The 12,296-nt window shown below is 41.1% G+C and overlaps 2 protein-coding genes across 3 annotated transcripts in view; one reads left to right on the top strand and one right to left on the bottom strand.

Annotated features, from left to right (window-relative positions):
* The window catches only part of ZNF81 (zinc finger protein 81), a 91,320-nt gene extending 89,972 nt beyond the window's left edge, over positions 1–1,348 (bottom strand). For both annotated transcript variants that reach the window (XM_025371606.1, XM_025371607.1), the window contains exon 1: positions 1,263–1,348. The gene's annotated coding sequence lies outside the window, so the exon portion shown is untranslated. The remainder of the gene's footprint in view (positions 1–1,262) is intronic.
* A 117-nt stretch (positions 1,349–1,465) lies between these two features.
* Positions 1,466–2,271, top strand: LOC112616601. The gene has a single exon (XM_025373589.1). It carries the CDS (start codon positions 1,470–1,472, stop codon positions 1,878–1,880), a length of 411 nt encoding a protein of 136 aa, XP_025229374.1. The 5' UTR covers positions 1,466–1,469; the 3' UTR covers positions 1,881–2,271.
* The last annotated feature ends 10,025 nt before the right edge of the window (positions 2,272–12,296 follow it).

Here is a 12,296-nt window from a genome sequence, read left to right on the forward strand (position 1 = left end):
CATGACTGCTCATGCAGAAAACCCAAGGAATCTACCAAAACAGAAGTAAAACCTAATAAGTGAGCTCAGCAAGATTGCAGAATACAAGACCAACAGACAAAACTCAATTGTATTCCTATATATAAGCAGCAATTTGAAAGATAACACCATTTACAACCACTGCAAAAAAAAATAAATCTTAGGTATAAATTTAATAAGATGTATAGAACTTGGGTGATGAGAATTATAATACACCATTTACAGAAATTTTAAAAGATCTAAATAAATAGAGAGACATACTATGTACATGGATTAGAACACTTGACACAGTTAAGACTTAACTTCTTCCCGAGTTGGTATACCGGTTTAATGTAATTCCTATCAAAATCCAAGCAAGATGCTTTGTAGATAGAGACAAGATTTTCTGAAATGCATATAGGAAAGGCAAGGGAACCACAGGCATTAAAACAATTTTGAAAAAGAATAAAGTGAGAGGAATCACTCTATCCAATTCAAGACAGCATGGTAGTACTGGCACAGGGATAGACACAGACAATGAACTGAATAGCAAACCCAGAAAGAGCCTACACACAAGTATGGCCAACTTATTTTTGACAATTGTGAAAGACAAGTCAATGGAGGAAAGACAGTCTTTTCAACAAATGGTGCTTGAGTCTGGACATCCATAAGCAAATTAATTCACCTCGACCTAAGTCTCATACTTTATATAAAAGTAACTCACAGTGGATCACAGACAGCAGTAAGGAGACACAGACAAATCACCATCACAGTGGAGAATTTCTCTCTCCTCAAAGTAATAGAAGAAGCAGACAAAAAAGGATAGATTAGATTTTCTATGACACAACTGACGACTAAATAATTAAATATTATTTTCAAGTTATATACAGAACGTTTCTAAAAATTCACCACGACTAGGCCATAAGTCTCCTTATATTTCAAGGAATGAGCTTCACGTAGATATTTTTCTAACACAGAAAACTAAGGTTAGAAATCCATTACAACGATAAACTTTTGCACACTGAAACCCCACTTTTGAATAACTCCTGGGTAAAAGACAAATGAATACAAGTTAACACTCTTAAAAAACATAATGCTCCAAACCCAATGGGGCTTAGAATGAACTTTAAGACCTTAACGGTGATATTAGAAAAGAGAAAAGCCTGCAAAATGATGAGCGAATAATCTAACTCAAGTTAGATAAACGATTCCATCACTGACCACACAGAATCGCCCAGCACTCACCCTCCCCGGCCCCCCATCACCTCCACATCCCTGGGCACTGAACGTCGAATCCTCCTGACAACTATCAAACCCCGGCTGAGAACCGGCGAGAACCGCAGCCGCTTCCGGTCACTACCCCTAGCACCGCCCTTTTTCGGGGTTTGGGACTTCGCATGAGTGAGGGAAAGGGAGGGGGGTCCGCGCGTGCGCAAAACCACCTTTGAAGCTGCTGTTAGCCAGGAGTCAACATGGAGAAGTTACGGAAGTGGTGCTTTGGGACGTTGGGTGACCCTCGGCGGCGTGGTCAGGTGGGGAACATGGCCGCGCCCACGTCGCGCTTCCCCATGGGGTACACCATGTTGGAGGAGTGTCCATTCCGTATTGAGGATGAGGACACCTCTAAACTCACAGAGCAAGCTGTCTGCTCTAAACTCAGGTGGAGCTGTCCCGCTGGTGGCGGGGAGCAAGGGTGGGGACGTTTCTCTGGGCGGGCTAACTGGAGGAGGGGTCTTTGGATCTGTAGTCTACGAATCTGTGTCATACCGTTCCGAGACACTGAAGGGCCTCTTGGAAAGAATCGGGCGGCTGCGGCTATCTCCTGGCAGATACCACAGGATGAGAAGCGGGGAGACGTCAGGCTGGTTACAGGCTTTTCCTAGGACATACCACAAGGGAAGGAGGAGGAGAAATCAGGGCTGTGCAAGCCCTCCTAGGATATGCCATGAGGTGGGAAAAGGGGAGAACTCAGAGTGCTGGGTTCCCCTCCTGCTGTGCCTGTGGGGCTTGGATGCGGGGTTTGAATGCTCCAGCAATCTACCTTATCTCCCACTCCACCTACCCCAACTAAAAAGGGACTATGTATCAATACTAATAATTTTTAATGTATCCTTAGTCCAATACAATATGTCAATAAAAATATTTAGGAAACTTTATTATTTTTATTTCCTCATGAAGTAAAATACATGCGGTCATGGTGCCCTTACTTTTGAAATGTAGCTTTAATACAAGGCTCTGCTTATACCCTTCAACCAGTTTGCTGCCCCATACCACCTCCAATGTGTAAATTCTGGAGATGCCACTGCCCTCTGGGAGATGTCACTGGAGCAGAAGGGGAAGAAGTCGTGCAGCCCTTCACCTAAGAATGCCTATTCATCCTTCAAAACCAAGTTCAAATATCTCCTCCTCCAGAGAATCCTCCTGACAGCTAGAAGCCTGTGTGCCCTCCTGAAAGCCTTTCTGAATCCTCAGGTGAAAAAAATATTTTGAGAGGACCTGGTGTAGGCTGAAGTGTGGACTTGCTGGGGGCTCTCAATCCAGTCTTACCCCTCTGGTCCTCGGTTTAACAATCTTGAAGGTTAGAGGTGTCCTAGTCCAGTTAGTCTCAAACTAATTTGTAGTCTGACAGATCCAGCAATCAATAAGGGAGACTGCACACCAGGGGCACCATGGGCAGCTCAGTAAGCAAAGGAAAAGATAGATTTCTTATGGGATTTTGAGGAATAGTGGAGTTCAGATGAAATTTAAATGAAGCAGTGTTTTAGTGGGTTCAAAGCAAAGCAGGGCTGTATATAAAGGGTCATTGATAGGTCTCAACTGTGAAGTGAACCCAGAGTGCTGTTTCCTTGGGAACAATTTAGATGTAGAATTTTGTGTCCCCAGATAACTCTTGCCTAAAGCTTTGCACCTGGGTTGAAAATTGAATCTTGCTTCTCTGTCTGGTAGTGACTTAGAATCTCCCATGAGTCAGATGTTTCACTCTTACTGATATCATTTCAAACAGCAAAGTTTCTGATAGTCTATGTAGAGAACAAAGTTTCTCATTGACTAAGAAAGCAATAGGCATTTAAAGTAGGGGTTCTTTATGGCATTACAACTGCAGCATGTCCTTAAAAGAAATGTTTCTTGTGAATTTTGCATTTGGCTTTATATGTGTCTGTTCTTCCATCCTGATGAATAGCAAGGCAGATTTTTATAGTCCAATTTCATTTTTATTTTCTTAGAGAGTTGGTATCTTTGTCCATTTTCTGCTACTATAACAGAATTGGGTAATTTATAAAGAAAAGAAGCTTATTTGGCTCATAGTTCTGGAGATTGGGAAGTCCAACGTCGTGCCAACATCTGGTGAGGGCCTTATTGCTGCATTATTCCATGGCAGAGGACAAGAGGACAAGCAAGTGTATGAACAAAGAGAAAGCACAAAGGACTGGGCTCACTTTATAACAACCCACTCTTGAGGCGACTAACCCTCTCCCTCGGTGACAGCATTAATCAGTTTATGAGAATGGAGCCTCCATGGCCTATTCACTTTTTAAAGGCCCCACCTCCTAATACTGTTACAATGACAATTTCAATATGAGTTTCAGAGGAGACAAACATTCGAACCATAGCAGTTGAACTTTGATTATTCCAGCTTGTCATTCTGCCCTTGCATCCCTGGTCTGGGCAAATGTTTGTTGAATGAATAAATGAAAGAAGAAATGGAATCAGTGGAAGCATATTTGGCATGCATGCACTTCTAATAGAGTGCCAAGAATCACTGTTAGTGTTCTTGGATGTCATAATAGTACCAAAAAAAAGTTCTGTTAGACCACTTCAGAGAAGAAGGAAATATAGAACCAGCAAACATATAAAGAGATGTTCAAAGTTATTTGTGATTAGGGAAATACAAATCAAGATCTGATAAAATGACATTTTATACCCATTCAAATTGCAAAAACGTAAAAGTCTGATAATACCAAGAGTTGGAGAGTATGTGGGCCAACAGGATCTTTTTGCCCTGTTGAAGGAATGTAAATCAGTGCAACCACTTTAGAAAATATTTTTGCATTTTCTCCTACAGTGAATATATACATGCCTTACAATCCAGTAAGTCCACTCTCATGAATGTAGCCAAGAGAAACACTTGCACAAGAAACCTAGGATATGTATGTTTCTTAGTCTGTTTTCTGTTGCTTACAACAGAATACCTGAAACTGGGTAATTTCTAAAGAAAAGGAATTTTTTCTTACAGTTCTGGAGGCTGAGAAGTCTAAGATTGAAGGGCTGTAACTGGTGAGGGCCTTCTTTCTGGTAGGGAGTCTGCAGAGTCCCAAGGTAGCACAGGGAAGGGGCTGAGCATGCTAGCTGAGGTCTCTCTTCCTCTTCTTTTTTTTTTTTTTTTTTTTTTTTTGAGACGGATTCTTTCTCTGTCGCCCAGGCTGGAGTCCAGTGGTGCGATCTTGGCTGGCTGCAACCTCTGCCTCCCGGGTTCAAGCGATTCTTCTGCCTGAGCCTCCTGAGTACTTGGGATTATAGGCATGTGCCACCATGCCTGGCTAATTTTTGTATTTTTAGTAGAGACGGGGTTTCACCATGTTGGTCAGGCTGGTCTTGAACTCCTGACCTTGTGATCTGCCCACCTCAGTCTCCCAAAGTGCTGGGATTACAGGTGTGAGCCACTGCATCCGGCCTCTCTTCCTTTTCTTATAAAGTCACTAGTTCCACTCCCATGATAACCCATTAGTCCACTAACTCATTAATGGATTAATCCATTCATGAGGGCAGGGCAGAGACCTCAACACTCAGTCACCTCTTGAAGGCCCCACCTCTCAATACGGCTACATTGGGGATTAAATTTCAACATGAGTTTTGGAGGGGACAAATAGTCAAACCATACCAGCATGGCATCCTGTTCACAACAGGAAAACCTGGAAACAAAAATGATGCTCATCAACAGGAGTCATAATGAATGAACTAGAACAACACCCAACAATATGAATGAATATTAAGGGGGAGGAACTATAATCCCAAAAGATTATATAAAGCTTAACACACTTTTATAAACTTAAAAGCTACTAATATAGGCTGGGCACAGTGGCTCATGCCTGTAATCCCAGCACTTTGGGAGGCCAAGGTGGGATGATCTCTTGAAGCCAGGAGTTCAAGACCAGCATGGGCAATAAAGTGAGATCCCCGTCCCTACAAAAATTTTAAAAATTAGCCAGGTGTGGTGGTGTGTGCCTGTAATCACAGCTACTCAGGAGGCTGAGGTGGGAGGATCCCTTGAGCCTCTTGAGGAGTTCAAGTCTGCAGTGAGCTATGATAGTGCCACTGCACTCCAACCTGGGTGACAGAGCAAGACCCTGTCTCTTAAAAAAAAAAAAAAAAAAAAAAAAAAAGCTACTAATATAAAGGATATGAACTATTTAGGATTTTGTGTAGTTGCAATAAAATTACATTAAAAAGAAATTTAAAAACGATGAACTTGGGATTCAGGATGATATTTACCTCAGTTGAGGGTGGGGGCAAGGCAACGAATTGGGGGACTCCATGGATAGGTAGAGGTTATCATCAAGTCTGTACCTTTTCTTTTGGGTGGTAGGTGCATATATTCATTCATTCACTCATTCATTTTAGAGACTGAGTCTCACTCTGTTGCTCAGGCTGGGATGCAGTGGCACGATCATAGCTAATTAGATAATTAAAAGTAACTAAATATTTAAATTAATTGGGAAAACTAATATGTTATATAATGTGATAGTTAATATTGAGTGTCAACTTGATTGGATTGAAGGATGCAAAGTATTGATCCTGGGTGTATCTGTGAGGGTATTGCAAAAGGAGATTAACATTTGAGTCAGTGGGCTGGAGAAGGCCGACCCACCCTTAATCTGGGTGGGCACCATCTAATGAGCTGCCAGCGCAGCCAGGATATAAAGCAGGCAGAAAAACGTGAAGAGGCTAGACTGGTTTAGCTTCCTAGTCTATATCTTTCTCCCCTGCTAGATGCTTCCTGCCCTCGAACATCAGACTCCAAGTTCTTCAACTTTGGGACTCAGACTGGCTTCCTTGCTCCTCAGCTTGCAGACAGCCTATTGTGGGACCTTGTGATTGTGTGAGTTAATACTACTTAATAAACTCATATATATATATACACACACATATATATATGTGTATATATATATCTCTCACCTACTAGTTCTGTCCCTCTAGAGAACCCTGACTAATACAGATAAATATCTGAATGATAAAAAGAAAAAATCTGTATGGAGAAAAGTGGCATCTCTCCCTTTAATGGGGCAAGAAAACATTTGGCTCCAGCCCAGAGATGCCACCTAGTGATGGGATGAACTGGGAGGCAGGCGCTCCCTGGCCTTGACATTTACTGCTGCCCCTGGCTCCATGGGTCACTCTACCGAGCCACTTACCTGCTCAAATGTCTCTTCTTCAGAGGTCCTTCTTCCCTGGTCTATCCCAACACTCGAGCTCTTCACCAGGCTTCAGTTTTCTTCATAGCCTTCCTTTGTATCAGAAATTATTTTATTTGTTTACTGTTTGTTCATTTACTTGTTCATGCTGATATACCGCAGTGATTTCTGCTTCTTACATATATGGAGTAATCAACTGCTTTATTTCTAGTATCTTTATTATACAATGTAGAGGGCAGCAAAATACACACATCAGAGTCATTTTCTTAAAATATTAATGATTTCCCCAAAAGACTCTGCAGGCATCTCTGCATGGCATGACTGCTATAATAAAATTAATTTGGTATAAGTAATGCATGAAATAACAAAGAGATGGAGAACGTATATATACTTGATGAATTGACCATCAGGCACTGTTCTTGGTACTTGATGTTTGGTGCAACAAAACAGTCCCCAAATCCCTAACTTCATAGAGTTAACATCCTAGCAGGGAATAGAGGCAATAAGCATTTTAAAAGAGCAAATTACAAAGGTGATAACTGCTAAAGAGGGGATGTTATGGGGGAGTGATATGAGTTGGAGATGCTGGGAGAACTGCTACTTTATGTTTTCAGTTTTTATTAAAAAAAAAAAAAAAAAATTGGCTGGGCGCAGTGGCTCACACCTGTAATCCCAGCACTTTGGGAGGCCAAGGCGGGTGGATCATGAGGTCAGGAGTTCAAGACCAGCCTGGCCAAGATGGTGAAACCCCGTCTCTACTAAAAATACAAAAATTAACCAGGTATGGTGGCAGGCACCTGTAATCCCAGCTACTCGGGAAGCTAAGGCAGATAATTGCTTGAACCCTGGAGGTGGAGGTTGCAGTGAGTGAAGATTCTGACACTGCACTCCAACCTGGGTGACAGAGCAAGACTCCATCTCAAAAAAAAATTATGTTTTAAATTTTTGTGGGTACATAGTAGGTGTATATATTTATAGGGCACACAAGATATTTTGATACAGACATGCAGTGTGAAATAAGCACATCATGGGGAATGGGATATCCATCCCAGGAAGCATTTATCCTTTGAGTTACAAACAATCCAATTACACTCTTTTTTTTTTTTTTTTTTTTTGAGATGGAGGCTCACTCTGTCGCCCAGGCTGGAATGCAGTGGCGAGATCTCGGCTCACTGCAAGCTCCACCTCCCAGGTTCACACCATTCTCCTGCCTCAGCCTCCCTAGTAGCTGGGACTACAGGTGCCCGCCACCACGCCCAGCTAATTTTGTTTTTTTTGTATTTTTAGTAGAAACGGGGTTTCACCGTGTTAGCCAGGATGGTCTCAATCTCCTGAACTCGTGATCCGCCCACCTCGGCCTCCCAAAGTGCTGGAATTACAGGCGTGAGCCACTGCGCCCGGCCCAATTACACTCTTTTATTTTAAAATGTACGATTAAGTGATTATTGACTATAGTCACCCTATTGTGCTATCAAATAGTAGATCTTATTCGTTTTTTCTAACTATATATCTTGTACCTGCTAACCATCCCCACCTCCCCACCAGCCCCCCATTATCCTTCCCAGCCTCTGGTAACCATCCTTCTACTCTCTATCTCCGTAAGTGTAATTGTTTTGATTTATAGCTCCCACAAATAAGTGAGAACATGCGATGTTTGTCTTTCTGTGCCTTGCTTATTTCACTTAACATAATGATCTCCAGTTCCATCCATGTTGTTGCAAAGACTGGATCTCATTCCTTTTATGGCTAAATAGTACTCCATTATGTATAAGTACCATGTTTTCTTTATCCATTCATCTGCTGATGGACCTTTAGGTGGGTTCCAAATCTTAGCTATTGTAAACAGTGCTGCAACAAACATAGGAGTGCAGATATTTCTTCCATATACTGATTTACAGAACTGCCACTTTAAATAGAGAGGTCAGTCGGCATTCTTTACATTTATGTGAGTACCTAGTTGAAAACCAAAAAGAATGCAAAATCTGAGTATTTTTATATCTGCAGCTAAGGACATAATGATGAGCACCTGTGTCCTAGAGCGGATGCAAGAATTAATCCACAGGCAAGGTCTCCTGGTCACTCTTGTCTTATGTGCCTCCCTTTAGTAGGGGAAAACATTTTACAAAGTCTTCCACAGACAGAAGTCAAAGACAACTTTGTGAAAAGTATCAGGTTCAATGGCTGAGCAGTGACCTCAGGACCAATAGCCACAACCATTTACATAGTTCAGTAGATAGCAAGCAATAATACCTTATTTATTTTACACCCAGCTTTTTATTGGAAAATTTTCACACCTACACAAAAGTTGAAAGAATTGCACTATGAATATTCAAATACCCTCCACCTAGGAGTAACAACTGTTCATCTATGTCATATTTGCCTTATATTTCTGTATGCATATATACAGGCCCCATCATTTAAAAACAGAGTCAAAAGAAAATGATTGAAGTGACTGCTATAGAGCTTAAAGGCTTTATTCAGCTGAGGTGCATCAGGTAATGTCCTGATTGAAGCAGGGTCAGGGTTTTTATGAGGGAAAGTGGAGTATGCGTTCTTGCTTTTGAAGAATGTGTACACACACACACACACACACACACACACATGCTAGAGAGAGACGGGGTCTCGCTATGTTGCCCAGGCTGGTATCAAACTCCTGTCCTCAAGCGATCCTCCTGCCTCAGCCTCCCAAAGTGCTAGGATTATAATTGTGAGCTACCATGCCTGGCCTGGGTAGCAGTTTTTGACTTTAAGTGAAACTCGTAGTTGGTGGCAGGGTCGTTCCTGTTTTTGTGCCCCTTGCTCAGTCAGAACCCTTCAGAACAGTATTTTCAGAGTATTATTTTTGTAAACATTGTGGCTTATCTGCTAGTCAGAGCTCATGGGGGCAGGGGAGAGATAGCAAAAAAGGATGAAGGTACAAGGTAGAAGGCAACAGAGAAACTGAGGACTCCCCCGTGTTTGTTTTACAATACCTTTGTACAGTAAGCTGCAGACATCATGCTCCTTCAAGGATATATCCTCAGCATGTATCTCCTGAGGGAATGAATATACAAACAGGCAATGACCAGACCGTATATAACAATAGAATCCTGACCTACAACCTCTACAGCAATAAGCCTGGGAAGCCAAACCACAACCTCAGTAGCAGTCAGCCCAGATGGTCAGGATTTGGTTGATGACATCCAGCTTCTCATTTTTTTTAACCCAATTTCCAACTCAGGACCAACCGGAAAAAGCCGAATCTACCTCCCAAATCAATCGCATAGGATGCCCCACTTCAGTCAGTCCACCTCCAGCTTGTGCACTCCAACACCCTCCAATCAGGACACACCTGAAGCCTTCCCCTTTTCCTACAGGACACACCTGAAGCCTTCCCCTTTTCCTACAGGACACACCTGAAGCCTTCCCCTTTTTCTGCTATGTATTAAGCTTTCTCATTCTCCTGCCTGCCTTTGAGCCTTTGACAAACGCCAAGTGATAATGGCTCAATACCTTACTATAGTAAGCTCTGAAAAGTCTCTGCTTTTTCTCATTTGGCTCCATCTGTGTATATTTCCACTCTCCTAAGAATAACAACATTTTCTTTCATAGCCACAAGCCCATTCTCACCCCTAAGAAATTTGAGAGGCTTTTTAAAACTATTTACATTTTTATTTTTTAATTATCATACAGTAAAATTGACTTTTTGGTGTACATTTTAATTAATTAATTACCTTATTTATTTATTTTTGAGATGGAGTCTGGCTCTGCCACCCAAGCTAGAGTACAGTGGCCTGATCTCAGCTCACTGCAACGTCCACCTCCCAGGTTCAAGCCATTCTCCTGCCTCAGCCACCTGAGTACCTGGGATTATAGGTGCCCACCACCATGCCCAGCTAACTTTTGTATTTTTTTAGTAGAGATGGAGTTTCACCATGTTGGCCAGGCTGGTCATGAACTCCTAACCTCAAGTGATCCTCCTGCCTCAGCCTCCCAAAGTACTGGGATTACAGGCATAAACCACCATGCCCAGCCTAATTAATTTATTTTTGAGTGGAGGTCTTGCTCTCTTGCCCAAGCTAAAGTTCAGTAGCACGATCATGGCTCACTGCAGCCTCAAACCCCTGGCCTCGAGCAATCCTCCTGCCTTGGCCTCCCAAAGTTCTGGGATTACAGGCATGAGCCACCACACCCAGCCCAGTTTCATAAATTTTAATTCATGTGTAGATTTGTGTAACCATCGCCACCACCTGCATACAGAACAGTTCCATGACTCCTCCCCCGAAAAAAAATCTCATCACACCTAAGAAATTTAACAATGATACAGAAATATTATACAGTCCAAATTCCATTTCTTTCTAGTTAGCTCCAATTTTTTTTTTACAACTTAAAAAAAAAATCCTGTATCCAAACAGGGTTCATGCATTGCATTTGGTTGTCATATCTCCTTAGTCTCTAATCTCTTCTTTAGTCTTAACCTATAATAGTTTCCCAGCCTTTTTTGTCTGTCACGTTGTTAATATTTTTGAAGGGCTGATGTCAATTGTTACAGATGGTTACAGTTACAGATGGTTCTGCATTTCTAACTGTTTTCTCAGAAACAGATTCAGGCCAAATGACTTGGAAAAGAAAACTACATGGGTGCTGTGTCCCTCTTGGTAAGTCATATCTGGAGGCATGTGTCAGTTCACTCTGTTGGTAATATTATACTAAGTTTGACTTCTTGGTTAAGGGATGGTCCACCAAATCTCTCCATTGTAAAAAAAAGCCACCTCTGCCCTTTGTATTTAGCTGTAGGGTCATTCTTTGGGAACCCTGTGAATAATCTATTCCCCAAGAAGCATTCACAAAAATGGTTTTAGCACTTATAACCAACAGGTCACATTTAGCAGGCTTCCAAATTAACCCACCTGGGGAAGTCTTAGAATTCATGGCTTACTTCCTGTCCCTGGAGTAAAAAAATCATATGAGTTCCTCAAGCTATTGACAAACTGATTAATACATAACCTACTGACACTAAAAAGGACACTAATTTGTGTCTTAATCATCATGTTTTACAAATTTTTTGCTAAGTCATAAAGTTTTACTGCTTGTCTTACATGTAGAACATTTTAGCCTATGTGTTTTAATCTATAGTTAATGATTATAACCTCTATATTATACCCTCCAATAAAAAGGACAACTCTGACATGAAGAGTCCTTCTCCCTTCTTCTAAATTTTCCCATAAAAGCTTTTCAGCCTATAGCAAACTTGAACATGATCAACTCTGTTGGTGTGTCTTCCTGGGTTGATTCTCACATTTGGCTTCCAGTAAACCTTTTCCAAATTATTTCTACCTCAACAGCCTTAATTTGGGTCCATTGATGATCTTTGCCTAAAATAATTATTAACTTTAGGGTGGCAAAATGTGCTTCTCTAATTCTATTATTTTTCCGTATTAGCTGGCATTTTTTGTTAAAGAGTTTCCCCTACCTGTCCATGTAGGGGATTTTTTTGAGAATAATTATAGTCATGTCCCAGCATCAGATTTACTGCTTTTCTGTTTGCAGATACATTGCATAACACACAATCAGTGCTTAAGAAATATCAGTGCAATGAATAAATGATAAATGCTTGCTAAAATATTCTTTTTTTGAATAAATTTTAATTTTCAGTTTTAACACAGAATTAACATTTCTTCATGCATTCAAATATGAATAGCCAAAACACAGTGACTCTAACCAAATATTCATAAGTAGCTTAAAAATGACTAAGCTGTAAGATTTTACCCAGCCTACTTATCTTTATTTTTCTTTTTCTTTTTTTTTTTTTAGTGTGTGTGCTTTAATCTTTATATATATACACACACACTTTATGTTCTAGGGTACATGTGCACAATGTGCAGGTTTGTTACATATGTATATGTGTGC

Source organism: Theropithecus gelada, chromosome X (genome assembly GCF_003255815.1).
Source record: "Theropithecus gelada isolate Dixy chromosome X, Tgel_1.0, whole genome shotgun sequence".
NCBI lineage: Eukaryota > Metazoa > Chordata > Mammalia > Primates > Cercopithecidae > Theropithecus > Theropithecus gelada.